This window comes from Gigantopelta aegis, chromosome 9 (genome assembly GCF_016097555.1).
Source record: "Gigantopelta aegis isolate Gae_Host chromosome 9, Gae_host_genome, whole genome shotgun sequence".
Lineage (NCBI taxonomy): Eukaryota > Metazoa > Mollusca > Gastropoda > Neomphalida > Peltospiridae > Gigantopelta > Gigantopelta aegis.
This window is the reverse complement of record NC_054707.1, coordinates 83,588,382-83,610,648: the sequence shown is the minus strand read 5'-3', so window position 1 is coordinate 83,610,648 and position 22,267 is coordinate 83,588,382. Positions and strand designations below refer to the sequence as shown.

The following is a 22,267-nucleotide window of genomic DNA, read 5'->3' as shown; positions in this document are numbered from 1 at the left end:
TTTATGTGCTTGAATCCTAAAAATAATATGACTTTTGTCGTTGTGAGAGCCCGGTCTATTTAAGAAAAACATTTGATACTGCATGCAATGAACCATTTGGCAACAGACAAGAATGGTGTCTGTATATATAAATAGGAATTGCAGTAACATTAATATTTGTATGGTTTGCTATTTTATGTGCACCATAATTATAATAATAAACATGTTTTGGTGAATTTTCTTGAAAAACAAATATCTATTTTGAAATGTTTTTAATTGAAGCAAAGTTTCCAACATGCAATTTGTATCTGTAGATACAATTTTAATTCATAATAATGTTGTATGTGGCATATACGACCAGTGTGCAAGCATAATTACACTGATTTTGGATGTACATGTATTTAATTATATGTTACGGTGATCAAATTCCGCCTTTCAGCTGCCTTTGAAGATCTACAGGATTGCCCTAATGTAGACATTATGGATTAACAATATTGCACATACAAACGTCATTGTAAATTATCCAGGACAAAGTCCAGTAACAAAAGACAGTGTAATCAGATGTAAGGTTAAAAGGCGAATAAAGTCAATGCGGCCTCAACATAAACGATAGCAAGATCTATGAACTTTGATTAATTTTACAGTTAACAAATATTTGCAACAGAATATTTCTGTCCTGAGTCAGACACCCGATCCTATCGAAGGCCGGTCTCGGGATAGGCGTGTTTGAAACCCTAGTGGTATATGGACTATGGACACGTTAAACCAGTTACTAAGCTAAGTTAAGCAACAGAATGTTGAACGTGAACATGACACAACACACACACCCAAACATTAGCACAACATAGCACGCACAGCAGAAACTGAACATGATATAGCACACACAACATAAGCTGAACATGACATAGCACACACAACAGGACATGAACATGATATATAGCATGCACAACAGGACTTGGCACATCAATGACAACAAGACCTGAACATAACAGCAAAAAGCTGAACATGAGAAAATAATCACCATAGAAAATGAACATGACACAGCACTTGCGACAGTTTATTTGTTTGTTTTGTTTAACAACACCACTAGAGCACATTGATAAATTAATCATCGGCTATTGCATGTCAAACATTTGGTAATTATGACTCATAGTCATCAGAGGAAACCCGCTACATTTTCCCTAATGTATCTTTTGTATGCACTTCCCCACAAACAGGACAGCACATACCACGGCCACTATCCAGTCACTTGCGACAGAACCTGAACATGACATAGCACTCACAACAGAACCTGGACATAATAGAGAACTCACAACAAAACCTGAACATGACGAGGCACACACAACAGAACCTGAACGTGACATAGTACACATAACAGAACCTGAAGAAGAACATGACAGAACACACATACAACATACCATGATCATGACATAGCACAGACAAGAGAACTGGAACATGACATATCACACAACAGACGCAGAAAATAATTTAGCACACACAACAGAACACGGAGAGAACACTGCACATAACATAGTCTATAGATATCACTGAACACACATCATACATAACCTGGAGTGATCTCTGAACACAGTAGAACCTGAAGAGATCACTGAACATAATAGAACCTGGAGAGATCACTGAACACACAACATAACCTGGATAGATCACTGGACTCACAACAGAACCTGGAGAGATCACCGAACACACAACAGAACCTGGAGAGATCACTGAACACAAAATAGAACCTGGAGAGATCACTGAACACAACAGAACCTGGAGAGATCACTGAACACACATCATAACCTGGAGAGATCACTGAACACACAGTAGAACCTGGAGAGATCACTGGACACACAACAGAACCTGGAGAGATCATTGAATACACAATAGAACTTGGCGAGATCACCGAACACACAACGGAACCTGGAGAGATCACTGAACACACAATATAACTTGGAGAGATCACTGGACACACAACAGAACCCGGAGAGATCACCAAATACACAATAAAACCAGGAGTGTGCACTGAACACACAACAGAACCCGGAGAGTGCACCCAAACGCACAGCAGAAGCTGTAGGGTTTACTGTTCACTCAGTATAACCTGGAGAGAACTCCCATGGCGCAAAGAACACGGAAAGAACACTGCACACAACATGGCATCAGCTTTTCTGATGACTCATCAGGAACGAATACTTGCCTAGAAAAAGAGGTTTTGTATGGACAAGTCGTCTAATTATGATGCACCATCATCAAACAACGAAGATGGAGCACTACCACCACAGTGTTTCTGCCAGATAGAAATGTTTGGGTATGGCTCTATGGAATTGAATGCACCAGTCAACAGAGATATGGTGGGGGGGGGGGGGGGGGGTGCCCTCCCTCAGAAAGAAAATGGGTTAAGTTTAGGGTTAAGGTTAAGAAAATCATACAGTAATAAAGAGTAATTAATTTTGTCAAAAAGTTAACTTGAAAAAAAATTCTGCAAACATATTTGAGTATGGTACCATACCCATTTTACCCTCTGGCAGAAACCCTGCACCAGATAAGGTCACAAAAAATCAGGGGTGGGTCAAAGAAAACAAGATTTCACAATTGGTGATTTTATTTATCGTATTATTATTAACAAAAGTAAAATAACTGAGATCGAGGGCGCAAAGCAAAGTTTCTAGGGGGTTCGGGGGTATGCTCCCTCGTAAACTTTTCAAAACTAGATGTCCTGAAATACAATCTCCTGCATTCTACAAGTAAAATTCATCTCTGCCTTAAGATTTACTACCAATATTTTTTATCCAGCCCTCTCTCTCCCCCCCCCCCCCCCCCGCTCCGCAGTGCCCGACATGTATTGTGGTTTTCAACCAAAGAAAGTAACTAGTGGCCGCGTGTGGCGCCACCAGTCTTCCTGTGCGGTCTCTAGTGTATGAGGTTTCAAGACACGACAGTTAACCGTATATTATCTTACTTAACTCATCGTTCATTGAATGTTTAATGTCACTGCTAAATTAACTACTATATTATATTGTTTAATGACAAAACTGGGTAAAATCAGGAGAAATATTTACAAAATTAATAACCCAAGACGACACGATCTAGGGCCTCCACGAGTCGAAAATATTTGAGTACTCGTAAAGAATGAAACTAAGTAAATAAAAAGAGAGCGAAATTTAAGGGGCCCTCTGTGCCTGAGTACTTGAGTGCTCGTGGAGACACTATTGGAACCTAACTTGATTGAATTGGCCAATACATTCTTAGCGGTCAATTAGTATTCGACAATCTTCTTTTCAATTAATTATTATCACATGTATGGAGCTTAAAACTATACGGCTTTTAAATAATGTTCTGTTGATAATGCAGTGGTCTGGCATCGTGGACTAAAGCGCTGTACATGATTACAGTGTGCAAACTAATATTGCCAGTAGAATGATGCAAATGCACAGTGAAACGTTTTCAGGCCAGCTCTTTTTCGTACCGTTTCCATCGTGTTTGCCTGAATGCGAAGCTTTGTCCCAGCACTGTGTGTGTGTGTGTGTATGTGTGTGCGTGCGTGTGTGTGCGCATGTACGTGCGTACATGCGTGTGATCACCATGGAACACTCCAGTGTTTAAAAATGCCTTGTATATACAAAAAGATAAGGCACCCACCAGTTAAAACCGCTGGAGAAGGGAGATAAATGTAACATGTATGATGCTGTGTGCATAACGAGATTATTGCCCTTTGTATTGAGTACAACAGAAGCGGGAGCTGGTTTGGGCTTGTTGCGTATTTAGATACTGACCAGAAGCAGCAATGTTTCTCTCCAGTGACTGCTCTGTAACTTAGTATATTTGGGTTATTTGTCAAAAAAGTTAAAGTTTGTTTTGTTTAACGACACACCGGCCTCGGTGGCGTCGTGGTTAGGCCATCGGTCTACAGGCTGGTAGGTACTGGGTTCGGATCCCAGTCGAGGCATGGGATTTTTTAATCCAGATACCGATTCCAAACCCTGAGCGAGTGCTCCGCAAAGCTCAATGGGTAGGTGTAAACCACTTGCACCGACCAGTGATCCATAACTAGTTCAACAAAGGCCATGGTTTGTGCTATCCTGCCTGTGGGAAGCGCAAATAAAAGATCCCTTGCTGCCTGCCATAAAAGAGTAGCCTATGTGGCGACAGCGGATTTCCTCTAAAAAAAAACATTGTCAGAATGACCATATATTTGACGTCCAATAACCGATGATAAGATAAAAAAATCAATGTGTTCTAGTGGTGTCGTTAAATAAAACAAACTTTACTTTGTTTAACGACACCACTAGAGCATATTGATTTATTAATAATCGGCTATTGGATATCAAACATCTGGTTAATCTTAAAGAGGAAACCCGCTACATTTTTCATTTAGTAGCGTGGGGTCTTATTTGCACCATCCCACTGACAGGACAGCACATACCACGGCCTTTTATATACCAGTCGTGGTTCACTGGCTGGAATGAGAAATAGCTCAATGGGTCCACCAACGGGCATTAAGCGAGCGCTTTACCACTGGGCAACGTCCCGTCCCGGGTTATCTGTCCAGGGCCCCGTTCCACGAAGCGATCGTAGCCCTAGGATTACGTTACGCCCTAGGATTACGTTAAGCCCTAGGATTACCTTAAGCGCATAGCTACTCAGTATGTGTGCAATTATAAATTTAAGTCAAGCTGGCACAACTTAAACTTTGAAATTTAAATTTCAGCTAGAAGCTACTTAGAGAAATTATGGACATGGTGTGGTGTGGTGTGGTGTGGTGTGGCGTGGCGTGGCGTGGCGTGGTTTGGCGTGGCGTGGTTGGTGTGGTGTGGTTAGTGTGATGTGTTGTGCTGTGGTGTAGTGTGATGTGGTGTCGTGTGGTGTGGTGTGATTTGGCTTGGTTTGATGTGGCGTGGTGTGGTTGGTGTGGCGTGGCTTGGTTTGGTGTGGTTAGTGTGGTGTGATGTGCTCTAATGTAGTGTAAAATAGGATGGGGGTCATAGGCGTATGAACTCGTATTTTAGTGGGGGGTTTCGGGAGGGGGGGGAGGAGAGTCCGATTTTTTTACTCTGTGTGTGTGTGTGTGTGTGTGTGTGTGTGTGTGTGTGTGTGTGTGTGTGTGTGATCTAAAATGTGATGAGCGAAGTTTTCAGGGGGTCGGGTCATGTTTCCTTAGAAAATACATTCGAGTCGACCCTCAAAACCAATTATGCGTACACGTCTGGTAGGATAGTGTAGGACAGACTAGGAGAGGGTAGTGTTAAGTTTGGTAGAGCGTGCCCGTCGGAGGTTATCCTGGATGGGGGAGGTATAATGAGGTACAATAATGGCAATAAAAGATCGCAGGCAAATCAAAGGGTTTGGGGTCACTCTGTGTGGGTGGGTGGGTGGGGGTGGGGGGTGGGGGGAGTGGCATGCTGCCCTAGTAAGCAGACGATGAAGACGAAGACGAATATGTTTATATAATCATTTCACAGCGTGCTCCACACCTAAATCAACTACAATGAAAATACACAAATACACATCTAATAAATTAACATTAAATATTGTAACACTGTATCTGATGTTTTCAATGTGTTTAAGAGATATAATCTTAATGATGTCATATACCGTGAACTGCAATATGGGCAATTCATGGATAAAATACGTTGGTGTTTAACACAATTTGAAAATATCAACCACCATTTTTAGTTTCATGGGATGTCTTATCTTTCCCGTTACTGTAATATCCACCGCAATATTAATTCCACATTGTTTGGAAAATAGCATATGTTCATCCGAATTTTAAACTGATATTATCATCAGTCATGAAAATAGGTAGCATGAAACAGTTTCCAAGAGTCTGTAGTTTATGCCATAAACAAACTTTAGATTATGCAAAACATATCTCATTACACTGTGACAAATTGATAACTGAAAGAAGTAATCCTTTGGAATTAGTAGCCAACATTACGACTAGAGCAATACATTAGATTCTGTAACCAAAGTGAAGAACGTCTTATAAACTGTATTCTGGGTAGAGAAAACAATGATATTAATGATCTTGACTTTAATCAGTGGATTTTATTTTAAACATCTAAAAATATCTACATACGTGTAGATAGTACATTATGCTACACTTTTTAAACACTTCTACAAATACTCTAATTAAAAGTATTTGTTTATAATTATATTAGGGCATATGCCCTCTCAATCTAGTTTACTACATTTTTTATTGTAATGTATTACATGCATTTATAAATTATGTTGTTTATTTAATTAAATGTATTGTAAGAAATCTTCATTTATGGAGAAAATAAAGAAAATTATCCTATGAATAGGCTAATTGCACCGTAATCCCCCGCCCCCAATGTTTTAACCTTAGTGGGGGATGGGGGGTCAGGCAAAGAAGACAAAAAGAAGTAATATTTGGCAGTTGGACAATTTTTCACCGGCTGCAAAATGATATTACACCGGAGCAGGGAAAACAAGTTATCTCATAGTCGCGGTTCGTAGTCCGATCTCGGCAGGTAAATACTCAGAATATTGATTTAATTTTCAGTCATATAATACAACACGGTAACGAGCGCAGGTGATGAGTTTATTACGTCAAGAGCAACCCCTTTATTTAACAAGTATCTGCCAAGAAAGAATCGCACTACAAAAGTAATTTTTCAATAAACGGCATTCGTTTGGTGTTGCGCCTCACAATAGCTTTAGTATAGATCTGTATGCTGCGCACACCAGTCGGTGTATTATTGGCCGGTGTTCAGGTTTTTAGGCAACCATGTACATATGCATTACAGGGCTATAGGTTGTACTATACCAAATAAAATCCCATAGGCCACCAAGTTAACATTTGTGTTTAAAAACACTATATGCAATATGTCAACCAAACTATGACCCATAAATATTAGTACTACAATCCCTTCCTCAAGATAATAAATGAAAAATGGTGCTCATGGGCTCATTTTCAATATAACTAGATATTTTTATAACACCCCTAGTTTCACACAAAATTTGAGTATTTTTTTTTGGACAAGTACCCCATACATGTTTCAAGTACACAGCTACTTGACACAGTGGGACTAGATGAAATATAATTCCATACATGTTTCAAGTACACAGCTACTTGACACAGTGGGACTAGATGAAATATAATTCCATAAATGTTTCAAGTACACAGCTACTTGACACAGTGGGACTAGATGAAATATAATTCCATACATGTTTCAAGTACACAGCTACTTGACACAGTGGGACTAGATGAAATATAATTCCATACATTTTTTGCCCAAATGAAACAAATTTTTGTAACAACTATTTGAACAAACACACTCACATTTATCAACAATGACAGGACTTGTGCTATTAACTGATCTATAAAAAGTTTGCTACACTTCGAAATTTGACCCAGCCAGATGTTTTTTGGTTTAATACTACCTATTTAATAGGTTTCCCCCAGGATAATAGTATTAGTGATTTCCCTAGAAATTAAGCAAGGCATGGTAGACCAAACACTTTTGGGGCATTTTCACCAGTTTCAGGGCACTTGTTTTTCATTAAAAATACACAAAAATTAATTGAAATAAACATTAATGTAATTTATGTGCTTGCTTTAATAAACGAATGGCAAAAGATATAAAAGGCATATTTTATTCATTAATAATACCTTTTTGGGTGTTTTATAAAGGCAGTTTTAGAATTAATTAGTGAAAAAGGCTGTTTAATCTCAGGGCAGCATGGTGCTGATTAAAGCAAGATGGTGCTAGACTATTGAGGCATGGTGCTGCAACATGCTAAAACAAGCTAGGGAAAACTACCTATAGATCAGACTATTTTGGGCACAATGCACAGTTTGTTTTGTCTGTTCTGAGAAAAACTATGCCTATTATAGCACAATAATTTTATTAATGTTATTAATAATGTACATAGAAAAGGAAAAAGAAAGAAAGAAGTGTTTTATTTAACGACGCACTCAACACATTTTATTTACGGTTATATGGCATCAGACATACGGTTAAGGACCACACAGATTTTTTTAGAGGAAACCCACTGTCGCCACATAGGCTACTCTTTTATGACAGGCAGCAAGGGATCTTTTATTTGCACTTCCCACAGGCAGGATAGCACAAACCATGGCCTTTGTTGAACCAGTTATGGATCACTGGTCGGTGCAAGTGGTTTACACCTACCCATTGAGCCTTGCGGAGCACTCACTCAGGGTTTGGAGTCGGTATCTGGATTAAAAATCCCATGCCTTGACTGGGATCCGAACCCAGTACCTACCAGCCTGTAGACCGATGGCCTAACCACTATGCCACCGAGGCCGGTGTACAGAAAAGGAAGTAAAAAAGCAACATAAAGAAAAAACATGTACTTAAGAATAGCTTCACGATTCACCACATTCTGTAATTAAAGTATGAGATGTCTCAGATGTAGTGTTCAATAACTTCACCTAGTGTTCAATAACTTCACCTAGTGTTCATTCAGGAAATTCAGTTATACGTACATGTTGGGTCAGAAGATGTCAATATAACGGGGGGGGGGGGGGGGTGTCTGGTTATTAAATGTGAAGTCAATGTCATAATAACGTGGAGAATTATGAGTTACATTTTTTGCAACTGTCAGAGTAAAAAAAACTCCAACAAATTAATTCAAATCAACATTTAGATCCCTTTCATTGGGAGGTGGAGGGAAGGGGGGGGGCAGAAATGTATAAATATACAGGTACTCTGGCAGGGGCGGATTATGCTTTAGGTAAAGGGGGGGGGGGGGTCTGAAACAATATGTAATTGTAAATGTTTATAATTTGAAATTATAAATTTTACATGGACATCAATTTAGATTTACATGGTGGTTTTTTTTTTTTAGCAGGGGTGGTTCTGTGCAACTGGGAAACCCAGACACACACACACACATATACACACACACACACACACACACACACACACACATACAGATACACACACACACACACACACACTCACACATACATATACACAGAGACCGACAGACAGACACACACACACACTGACACACACACACACACCTCGCTCTGACCCCGTGAATTTCTTTACCGAGACCATAAAAATTGTAACCATTAAAAAAGGGACGAGTTCACTTCTGTGATTAATTTGCCGATATTATATACACAAAATAAAATGCATATGCTAGTAGTCATAAATATCGTAGTATTCCCCAAATATGTACATTGTTAGAGCCCGATGGCCAGTGAGGGCAAAACAAATAAACCATCATTATGATGATCAAATGAATTTTTTTTTTTTTAAATCAACCAACATCGATCATATGTAAATAGAAAAATGGATAGATCTGCAAGTCAGTATTTTCGATTTCCTTTCACATGCAACAGTTCACTAATGAATATATGGTCACCAGTAATCTATGCCCCATCCCTGAAATGAATATACTTACAGATGTAATTTTATTAAAGTCCAAGTTAACAAAATGTTGCAATAATTTTGGTGCATTTTTCCTTTAACTACTAAGTGACTGGTACCCAAACAGTTGTTACTCTAACACAGTGCAGGTGTAACAAAATAAACGGTGACCAATCTCGTCGGATCAGGGTTTTTTCTTTTAAAGGTTACACATAACCATATTGTTTTACGAACTTCCAAATGGTTTTTTTGTTTGGTCTGTTTTTGTTTTTATGTTGTTGTTGTTGTTGTTGTTGTTGTTTTAAATTATATTTAAACATTACATAATTAAATTTGCAAGACTTGAAAGAAATTATTTTTAAGTGCATTATATCATGAATTAACACAAATTTTAAAATGTACCTACATATATTTAACAAATATTTACTTTCTTTTATTTGTTTTATCAGTCACCAAGTGATTACAATTTAGCAAGTGAATTTTTTATCATGACCAGGAAATGTTTTATCCACTGGTCAGTATGGAAAGTCTTTTTTATTTAAATTCTAGAACCCCTGATATACATACAAAAGTAGGGCTAATGAATATTCAATCATGGATAATTAATTTTTAAAATCACCAATCCCATGGTTAGTGGATTTTTTAAAAAGACTTGGGTTTTACTTTAGATAGATAGATAAATAACAGATAATACATATTACAATCAGTAATTCAGTAATATGTATTATCTGTTTGGGCTTAGTCTAATATTTTTATACTTCTTTTTCAAATTATTGTTTTGACATTATAAAGGCAAATATTTAATAATAATAAACATTATTATTAAAATCTGTCTTAAAATATCTCCTTCTATATATAAGTGTACATGACACCCTCATGTATTCCATAATGCATAAAAAAACAACTGGAAATTAAAAAAAACATTACTGGGGAGCATGCCCCCGAACTCCCCTAGCATTTTCGCACCCTTTCGGGGCTCAGTTAACGTCAAACTATTTTGCCAACCCTCTGAAAAAAAATCCTGGGGTAAACACTGATATAATATATATACTGTGAAACCTCTCAAAACCGGATCCTCTGTATAACCAGAATTCTCTAAAAACCAGATCTTTTTCATGGTTCCCTTTTTAAATATCAGTACAAAAGAGAACATCTCTAAACCAGATACCATTTAAATCCAGACATTTTACTTGGTCCCGGGCGTGTCAGGTTTAGGGGGGGATTTACTGTATATATATTATCATATATAGGTTATTGGTTGAGTGAGAATGCCATGTGAAATTTTTAAGGAATGAATTTGTGAATTATTTTGTTCCATGAATGTGAGCGAGGGTATAAAACAATTATTAAATGACTTCCATATTTATGTGATACTTATGCAGCAAATGTAATAAATTATTTATTATCCTTAGATGATAAACTGTAACATTCATTTAATCAGTTTAAACTTTGCAGCTGTTACAGAGACTAATGGAATGAGAGGTGTGTCATAACCATGTTCTATGTTTTGTAGTGACCCAGGCCATAACGATAGCATGGAAAAAATAACATATATATATATATATATAACTGTTTATTGTAAACAATATGCATAATAAACTAGTAAATATTATAATATCCTAGGCAAAGAACAAATCCATTTAGTTTTTTCCAGTCACAGTTATATTAAAATACATGGTGTGTGCAGTGCTATCCTGTCTATAAAATCCAGTCACAGTTATATTAAAATACATGGTGTGTGCAGTGCTATCCTGTCTATAAAATCCAGTCACAGTTATATTAAAATACATGGTGTGTGCAGTGCTATCATGTCTGTAGAAAGTGTGCATATCAGATGCATAGATCTATAAATGACAGACAATTTTCAAATTAGCTTTTTGGTGAATTGTTAATGAAAGATATTTGCCAAATTCAACTTTAGTAAACATTTTGCGATTTGGCCAGTGACAGCGAAAACCCTGTGTATGGCGATTTGGCCAATGACAGCTACTGCTAATAGTTACAGCTGTAGGTTGAAATGTGCTGGGGTGTTATTCAAGAAACATTCCTTTCTTTAACACTGAGGTGAGATTTCTCATAGAATGATAGATATTAGTCGACAAGACCTACATGTATTTTGGGTTTTACTGATTTTCACCACTTGCACCTGTATGTCAATGGCTTTGATATGTGTTAACACTTATTCTGTCTCTGAAAATATATTTGAATTTAAAGGTGAGGTTTTTTTTCTCTCATTATTTAGGGGTGGGTTTGTTTCTCATTATCTAAACAAAATACATGCATGTATCACATTGGCCATGCCCCTACATGTAATACATACAGAGCTCTGTACTGTACCATACCCCTACATGTAATACATACAGAGCTCTGTACTGTACCATACCCCTACATGTAATACATGCCGAGCTCTGTACTGTACCATACCCCTACATGTAATACATGCCGAGCTCTGTACTGTACCATACCCCTACATGTAATACATACAGAGCTCTGTACTGTACCATACCCCTACATGTAATACATACAGAGCTCTGTACTGTACCACACCCCTACATGTAATACATACAGAGCTCTGTACTGTACCACACCCCTACATGTAATACATACAGAGCTCTGTACTGTACCATACCCCTACATGTAATACATAGCTCTGAGCTCTGTACTGTACCATACCCCTACATGTAATACACACAGCTCTGAGCTCTGTACTGTACCACACCCCTACATGTAATACATACAGAGCTCTGTACTGTACCACACCCCTACATGTAATACATACAGAGCTCTGTACTGTACCATACCCCTACATGTAATACATACAGAGCTCTGTACTGTACTATACTGTACCATACCCCTACATGTAATACATACAGAGCTCTGTACTGTACCATACCCCTACATGTAATACATACAGAGCTCTGTACTGTACCACACCCCTACATGTAATACATACAGAGCTCTGTACTGTACCACACCCCTACATGTAATACATACAGAGCTCTGTACTGTACCACACCCCTACATGTAATACATACAGAGCTCTGTACTGTACCACACCCCTACATGTAATACATGCCGAGCTCTGTACTGTACCATACCCCTACATGTAATACATGCATACAGAGCTCTGTACTGTACCACACCCCTACATGTAATACATACCGAGCTCTGTACTGTACCACACCCCTACATGTAATACATGCCGAGCTCTGTACTGTACCACACCCCTACATGTAATACATGCCGAGCTCTGTACTGTACCACACCCCTACATGTAATACATGCATACAGAGCTCTGTACTGTACCATGCCCCTACATGTAATACATACAGAGCTCTGTACTGTACCATACATGTAATACCCCTACATGTAATACATGCCGAGCTCTGTACTGTACCACACCCCTACATGTAATACATGCCCACACCCCTAGCTCTGTACTGTACCACACCCCTACATGTAATACATGCCGAGCTCTGTACTGTACCACACCCCTACATGTAATACATGCCGAGCTCTGTACTGTACCACACCCCTACATGTAATACATGCCGAGCTCTGTACTGTACCACACCCCTACATGTAATACATACAGAGCTCTGTACTGTACCACACCCCTACATGTAATACATACCGAGCTCTGTACTGTACCACACCCCTACATGTAATACATACAGAGCTCTGTACTGTACCACACCCCTACATGTAATACACACAGAGCTCTGTACTGTACCATACCCCTACATGTAATACACACAGAGCTCTGTACTGTACCACACCCCTACATGTAATACATCTGTACTGTACCATACCCCTACATGTAATACATGTAATACACAGAGCTCTGTACTGTACCATACCCCTACATGTAATACATGCCGAGCTCTGTACTGTACCATACCCCTACATGTAATACATGCCGAGCTCTGTACTGTACCACACCCCTACATGTAATACATGCCGAGCTCTGTACTGTACCACACCCCTACATGTAATACATGCCGAGCTCTGTACTGTACCACACCCCTACATGTAATACATGCCGAGCTCTGTACTGTACCACACCCCTACATGTAATACACACAGAGCTCTGTACTGTACCACACCCCTACATGTAATACATACAGAGCTCTGTACTGTACCATACCCCTACATGTAATACATACAGAGCTCTGTACTGTACCATACCCCTACATGTAATACACCGAGCTCTGTAGAGCTCTGTACTGTACCATACATGTAATACATGCCGAGCTCTGTACTGTACCATGCCCCTACATGTAATACATGCCAAGCTCTGTACTGTACCACACCCCTACATGTAATACCTGTACATGTAATACATCTGTACTGTACCATGTACATGTAATACACACAGAGCTCTGTACTGTACCATGCCCCTACATGTAATACATGCCAAGCTCTGTACTGTACCACACCCCTACATGTAATACATGCCAAGCTCTGTACTGTACCACACCCCTACATGCATGTAATACATACAGAGCTCTGTACTGTACCATACCCCTACATGTAATACATGCCGAGCTCTGTACTGTACCATACCCCTACATGTAATACTGTACCATACATGTAATACACGCCAAGCTCTGTACTGTAGCTCCCCTACATGTACCACACCCCTACATGTAATACACACAGAGCTCTGTACTGTACCATACCCCTACATGTAATACACACAGAGCTCTGTACTGTACCACACCCCTACATGTAATACATGCCGAGCTCTGTACTGTACCACACCCCTACATGTAATACATGCCGAGCTCTGTACTGTACCACGCCCCTACATGTAATACATGCCGAGCTCTGTACTGTACCATACCCCTACATGTAATACATGCCGAGCTCTGTACTGTACCATACCCCTACATGCCCCTACATGTAATACATGCCGAGCTCTGTACTGTACCACGCCCCTACATGTAATACATGCCGAGCTCTGTACTGTACCACGCCCCTACATGTAATACATGCCGAGCTCTGTACTGTACCACGCCCCTACATGTAATACATGCCGAGCTCTGTACTGTACCACGCCCCTACATGTAATACATGCCGAGCTCTGTACTGTACCACGCCCCTACATGTAATACATGCCGAGCTCTGTACTGTACCACGCCCCTACATGTAATACATACAGAGCTCTGTACTGTACCACGCCCCTACATGTAATACACGCCGAGCTCTGTACTGTACCACGCCCCTACATGTAATACACGCCGAGCTCTGTACTGTACCACGCCCCTACATGTAATACATGCCGAGCTCTGTACTGTACCACGCCCCTACATGTAATACACGCCGAGCTCTGTACTGTACCACGCCCCTACATGTAATACATGCCGAGCTCTGTACTGTACCACGCCCCTACATGTAATACATCTGCTGTACCACGAGCTCTGTACTGTACCACGCCCCTACATGTAATACATGCCGAGCTCTGTACTGTACCATGCCCCTACATGTAATACATGCCGAGCTCTGTACTGTACCATGCCCCTACATGTAATACATGCCGAGCTCTGTACTGTACCACGCCCCTACATGTAGTACATACAGAGCTCTGTACTGTACTATACCCCTACATGTAATACACGCCAAGCTCTGTACTGTACCACACCCCTACATGTAATACACACAGAGCTCTGTACTGTACCATACCCCTACATGTAATACACGCCGAGCTCTGTACTGTACCATACCCCTACATGTAATACACGCCGAGCTCTGTACTGTACCATACCCCTACATGTAATACACGCCAAGGTCTGTACTGTACCACACCCCTACATGTAATACACGCCAAGCTCTGTACTGTACCACACCCCTACATGTAATACACGCCGAGCTCTGTACTGTACCACACCCCTACATGTAATACACGCCGAGCTCTGTACTGTACCACACCCCTACATGTAATACACGCCGAGCTCTGTACTGTACCACACCCCTACATGTAATACACGCCGAGCTCTGTACTGTACCACACCCCTACATGTAATACACGCCGAGCTCTGTACTGTACCACACCCCTACATGTAATACACGCCGAGCTCTGTACTGTACCACACCCCTACATGTAATACACGCCGAGCTCTGTACTGTACCATACCCCTACATGTAATACACGCCGAGCTCTGTACTGTACCATACCCCTACATGTAATACACGCCGAGCTCTGTACTGTACCATACCCCTACATGTAATACACACAGAGCTCTGTACTGTACCACACCCCTACATGTAATACACACAGAGCTCTGTACTGTACCACACCCCTACATGTAATACACGCCGAGCTCTGTACTGTACCACACCCCTACATGTAATACATACAGAGCTCTGTACTGTACCATACCCCTACATGTAATACATGCCGAGCTCTGTACTGTACCACACCCCTACATGTAATACATGCCGAGCTCTGTACTGTACCATACCCCTACATGTAATACATACAGAGCTCTGTACTGTACCATACCCCTACATGTATTACATACAGAGCTCTGTACTGTACCATACCCCTACATGTAATATATACAGAGCTCTGTACTGTACCATACCCCTACATGTAATATATACAGAGCTCTGTACTGTACCATGCCCCTACATGTAATACATACAGAGCTCTGTACTGTACCATACCCCTACATGTAATATATACAGAGCTCTGTACTGTACCATACCCCTACATGTAATACATGCCAAGCTCTGTACTGTACCACACCCCTACATGTAATACACACAGAGCTCTGTACTGTACAATACCCCTACATGTAATACACACAGAGCTCTGTACTGTACCATACCCCTACATGTAATACACACACAGCTCTGTACTGTACCATACCCCTACATGTAATACACACAGAGCTCTGTACTGTACCATACCCCTACATGTAATACACACAGAGCTCTGTACCATACCCCTACATGTAATACACACAGAGCTCTGTACTGTACCATACCCCTACATGTAATACACACAGAGCTCTGTACTGTACCATACCCCTACATGTAATACACACAGAGCTCTGTACTGTACCATACCCCTACATGTAATACACACACAGCTCTGTACTGTAACATACCCCTACATGTAATACATGCCGAGCTCTGTACTGTACCACACCCCTACATGTAATACACGCCGAGCTCTGTACTGTACCGTATCCCTACATGTAATACACGCCGAGCTCTGTACTGTACCATACCCCTACATGTAATACATACAGAGCTCTGTACTGTATCATATGCCTACATGTAATACACGCCGAGCTCTGTACTGTACCATACCCCTACATGTAATACACACAGAGCTCTATACTGTACCATACGCCTACATGTAATACACGCCAAGCTCTGTACTGTACCATGCCTCTACATGTAATACACGCCGAGCTCTGTACTGTACCATACCCCTACATGTAATACACACAGAGCTCTATACTGTACCATACGCCTACATGTAATACAGACAGAGCTCTGTAGTGTACCATACCCCTACATGTAACACACGCCGAACTCTGTACTGTACCATACCCCTACATGTAAGACATACAGAGCTCTGTACTGTACCATACCCCTACATGTAATACACGCCAAGCTCTGTACTGTACCATACCCCTACATTTTATACACGCCGAGCTCTGTACTGTACCATACCCCTACATGTAATACTCACAGAGCTCTGTACTGTACCATACCCCTACATGTAATACTCACAGAGCTCTGTACTGTACCATACCCCTACATGTAATACATGCAGAGCTCTGTACTGTACCATACCCCTACATATAACACACGCCGAGCTCTGTACTGTACCATACCCCTACATGTAAGACATACAGAGCTCTGTACTGTACTATACCCCTACATGTAATACATGCAGAGCTCTGTACTGTACCATACCCCTACATGTAATACTCACAGAGCTCTGTACTGTACCATACCCCTACATGTAATACATGCAGAGCTCTGTACTGTACCTTACCCCTACATGCAATACACGCAGAGCTCTGTACTGTACCATACCCCTACATGTAATACACGCAGAGCTCTCTACTGTACCATACGCCTACATGTAATACTCACAGAGCTCTGTACTGTACCATACCCCTACATGTAATACATGCAGAGCTCTGTACTGTACCTTACCCCTACATGCAATACACGCAGAGCTCTGTACTGTACCATACCCCTACATGTAATACACGCAGAGCTCTGTACTGTACCATACCCCTACATGTAATACACGCCGAGCTCTGTACCCCTACATGTAATATACGCCGAGCTCTGTACTGTACCATACCCCTACATGTAATACACGCCGAGCTCTGTACTGTACCATACCCCTACATGTAATATACGCCGAGCTCTGTACTGTGCCATACCCCTACATGTAATACACGCCGAGCTTTGTGTGTGCAATACCCCTACATGTAATACACACCGAGCTCTGTGCCATACCCCTACATGTAATACATACAGAGCTCTGTACTGTGCCATACCCCTACATGTAATACACACCGAGCTCTGTACTGTACCATACCCCTACAAGTAATACACACCGAGCTCTGTACTGTATCATACCCCTACATGTAATACATACAGAGCTCTGTACTGTACTATACCCATCACAGAAATTAGTAGAATTCATGTACATTTAAGTGATGCATTACTGAAGAAATTGCATAGGATCATTCAGTTTTTATTTTCAAAACTGGAACATGGAGTAGTTTTATGCATTTGTATTGAATTAACTATAATTCCATAGGCGCTACCCTATTTGAGGCACACCTGTATATCATAGCTGCATAGCATAAATATCTCTGCATCTATTTTCCATTGTGACTCACTACCATTGTTATAAATGTTATACTGTTGTTATTCTTTGGTGTCATGTTTGAATATCTCCAATTTATATTGAACAATATGATCTATAAATGGTGTATATTTGTTACATTGCAGTGTCCACCCACCCCTTCATTGAACAGTATGATCTATACATGGTGTATGTGTTACATTGCAGTGTCCACCCACCCCTTCAGTGAACAACATGATCTATACATGGTGTATGTGTTACATTGCAGTGTCCACCCACCCCTTCAGTGAACAACATGATCTATACATGGTGTATGTGTTACATTGCAGTGTCCACCCACCCCTTCAGTGAACAACATGATCTATACATGGTGTATGTGTTACATTGCAGTGTCCACCCACCCCTTCAGTGAACAACATGATCTATACATGGTGTATGTGTTACATTGCAGTGTCCACCCACCCCTTCAGTGAACAACATGATCTATACATGGTGTATGTGTTACATTGCAGTGTCCACCCACCCCTTCAGTGAACAACATGATCTATACATGGTGTATGTGTTACATTGCAGTGTCCACCCACCCCTTCAGTGAACAACATGATCTATACATGGTGTATGTGTTACATTGCAGTGTCCACCCACCCCTTCAGTGAACAGTATGATCTATACACGGTGTATATGTGTATTTTGAGACATTTATATTTTAATTTTGTTTCTATTTTTTAGGTTGGGGAATCCGAGGAATCCCAATATTGGGAACGTTTGTGGCCTTCGACCAAATTTCATACCCCCCCCCCCCCCCCCCCCAAAAAAAGAAGAAAAAAAAAAGGTTTTCTGAATCCACCACTGAATTGTGTACAAAAACGATAAAAAAATTGGTTATTATTTGTTTTATTTACTTCCAGATTAAATACAAACAAATCCAAAACAACAACACCCCAAAAACATTCTTCACTGAAGAAGGAAAACAGAATTTGTTTCGTTATCAAAATTACAGCTTGGAAATAAAAAAACGTTTCCTGCCAGTCAGTTTCCATGGCTACTACTGCTGTGCCAGATGTATCGCTGCCAGTTCGACGTGTGGTGAACAAGAGGAAGAGGACGGTTCCAAAGCGAAGTGACACTGTACTGTGTGAGTCCCCACCTGGTGACTGGACTACTTCAGACACGGTTTATACCACTTGTCACCCAACAGAGAAGGCTGTTGCTTCTTGTCGTGATGACTCGAATGATGCATCTGACAACAATACATTAGAAAACTCTTCCTCTCCACACAGTGATATATCTGCTGCTTCTAGTGACACAGATCCACACCATACAGAGATTAATAGTCACAGTAAACAGTCTGATCCACGTCCCACACATGAACCTGATAGTAAAGGTAATGTCAACAGCAATTCAGACAACGATATGGCCAGAAATAAAGATTTTGTGGACAGTTATGATGTGGGCAATGTTGTTGTTAGTAATGGTGGAAGTTTTGATGATGACGATTCAGCTGCTTCGTCCTTCAGTGAAGTTCAAGTTGGACAGGGGAGCAGCAATGATGTCCATGGTGGTTCCTCGTCGCCTAGTTGCAATTCCGATGGTATCGATCTAAACAATGGCAACGGGTCTGGTTTGTCAAGTAATGAAACTGATAGTGAAGATGAATTGAAAAATAAGGATGGTTCGGCTGCGAATGTGCACACTGATGTACAGAACAATGATGCGGAAGCTTGCGTCCAGACGAAACGTTTCATGTGCGGCAACTGTGGTTTGGAATACTCCAGCAAATTAAAGTTCGAGCGACACCTTTTGTCTCACTCGGCGGAGAAAGCGTACAAATGCAAGGTGTGCGAGCGGGAGTTCTTCGAAGACCTGTCCCTGAAGCGCCACATGTACACCCATCTGGAGAACTCGTCCTGGATGTGTCCCGAGTGCGGCAAGGTCTTCGCGAACGCCAAGTTGTTGAAGAGCCACGTGGCTACACACACGGGCGTCAAGGCGTTCCGCTGCTCGCAGTGTGGCAAGTACTACTCACAGAAGTCCGGGCTGGTCAGACACGAAGCGACTCACGGCGAACTGAAGCCCTTCCCTTGCACCATCTGCGGCCAGACGTTCAGCGCCGCCTATACGCTGAAGCACCACGTCGACATTCACCTGGGCCAGAGCACCTACGAGTGCAGCGTGTGTGGCAAATGTTTCACCCAGCAGGGCAACCTGACGGCGCACGAGCGCACGCACACGGGCGTCAAGCCTTACCCCTGCGACATATGCGGACAGGCGTTTTCCCACCTGTGTGCCCGGAAGCGACACATGCGCACGCACACCGGGGAAAAGCCGTACCGGTGCGAGGTCTGCAACCGGAAGTTCGGCTACCCGTACGCGTTGTCGCGTCACCGACGCGTGCACTCCACGGACAAGAGATTCAAGTGTGACGTGTGCACCGAGGCGTTCGCGGACTTCAAAGAGTTGAAGAAGCACGCGCGCTCCCACGCCAACGAAAAGAGTTTCAAGTGCGAGTTCTGCCCCAAGGAGTTCAGTTATTACGGCGCGTACGCGTCGCACAAGCGGAAACACACGGGCGAGAAAGACTACACGTGCAAGGACTGCGGGGAGAGTTTCGACCACTACACCAGGTACAAACGACATCGCGCCTCCCGACACGGCGGGAAGAAACCCGACGTGCCGCTCAGTAAGAGTGACGGGTCCTGATTGGATGTGTTAAAGAAGCACCATGAGCCTTACGGAAAACGTTTCAGACACTATCGTGTTAGTGGTGGGTGAGCGTCAACCAGCCATCAAATAATACTCAGTGTATTTAACCAGCTACAGATTATAAGTTATTTTGTGAGTGTGTTATGGACATAAAATAGAGAAAACAATCTGCTCGAATAAACTCTCCCCACCCCCCATACCAGGCACGGATCCAAGGGGAGGGTGCTAGGAGTGCGCGCGCAGATACACCCTGTGGATTTGAAGCACCCATCAAAATCCATTGTTTAGCAGATGGATACAATGCGTTTATTGAGTTTTTCAGTGGGGAACATGTAATATTTTGGTCAGCTTCATATTTCTGTGGACGATTACCAGATATGTTAGCGTACTTTTCAATACTGTTATGTAGGTGACCATCTTAACCTTATGTTCCCTCCCTGAATACACCCTCCCAAAGAAAAAATTCTGCATTCGTATCTGAGTACCTTCAACAACGCATCTTGGGGAAAAAAAGAAGACCAGATAAAATATATATTCTTTATCCGAGTTCAACATTCACTTGAATACAGTCAGCCCCCCCCCCCCAAACCCCCTCACCCCCCCTCCCCCCCCCCCCCCCCCCCCCCGCGCGACCGCCTTCTCACAATATGTTTGAAGTGACAGGCCGCCAGACAAACAGAACTAGTGTTTTCTTTCACAACCTCCGTGTGGTTGTCTCTGAACTACTTGCGCTGATTTACGATGTCTTGGAAACATTCCGTCTCGGAAAGGTAATTGAGATTAGCTCTCAACGCGTATTCCGATTCAATCACTTATGCAAATGGCTTGAGTAGTTTCCTTGTATGCGTATCTGATTATTATATGCGTATCCGATTATTATATGCGTATTTGATTATTATATGCGTATTTGATTATTGTATGCGTATCCGATTATTGTATGCGTATCCGATTATTATATGCGTATCCGATTATTATATGCGTATTTGATTATTGTATGCGTATCCGATTATTGTATGCGTATCTGATTATTATATGCGTATTTGATTATTGTACGCGTATCTGATTATTATATGCGTATTTGATTATTATATGCGTATCTGATTATTATATGCGTATTTGATTATTATATGCGTATCTGATTATTATATGCATTGTAAATTACGATTACTCGTGTGGATTACGTGGAAATTGCCCTAGCGCCTAATAACAATACGATGAAGTTTTGGAGTGATTCTGTCGGAGAAGCGTGAGACAGTTTGGTGATGTGGCCGTCTAGAAGAATGCACAAGTTGGATGATAGCGGGTTTTCAATAGTACATTTTAGAAATATATCCGGCCTCGGTGGTTAAGCTATCGGACGTAAGGCTGG

The 22,267-nt window shown here is 41.4% G+C and overlaps 1 protein-coding gene across 1 annotated transcript; it reads left to right on the top strand.

Moving 5' to 3' along the window:
- The first annotated feature begins 6,408 nt into the window (after nt 1-6,408).
- On the top strand, nt 6,409-21,839 carry LOC121381271 (zinc finger protein OZF-like). The gene is made up of 2 exons (XM_041510513.1): nt 6,409-6,473; nt 19,104-21,839. The coding sequence occupies exon 2, from the start codon at nt 19,234-19,236 to the stop codon at nt 20,893-20,895; it is 1,662 nt and encodes a 553-aa protein (XP_041366447.1). The 5' UTR covers nt 6,409-6,473; nt 19,104-19,233; the 3' UTR covers nt 20,896-21,839.
- Nucleotides 21,840-22,267: the final 428 nt, after the last annotated feature.

Excerpts from the sequence above, each read along its gene's own strand:
- LOC121381271 (XM_041510513.1), top strand. The coding sequence starts at position 19,234 with ATGGCTACTACTGCTGTGCCAGATGTATCGCTGCCAGTTCGACGTGTG.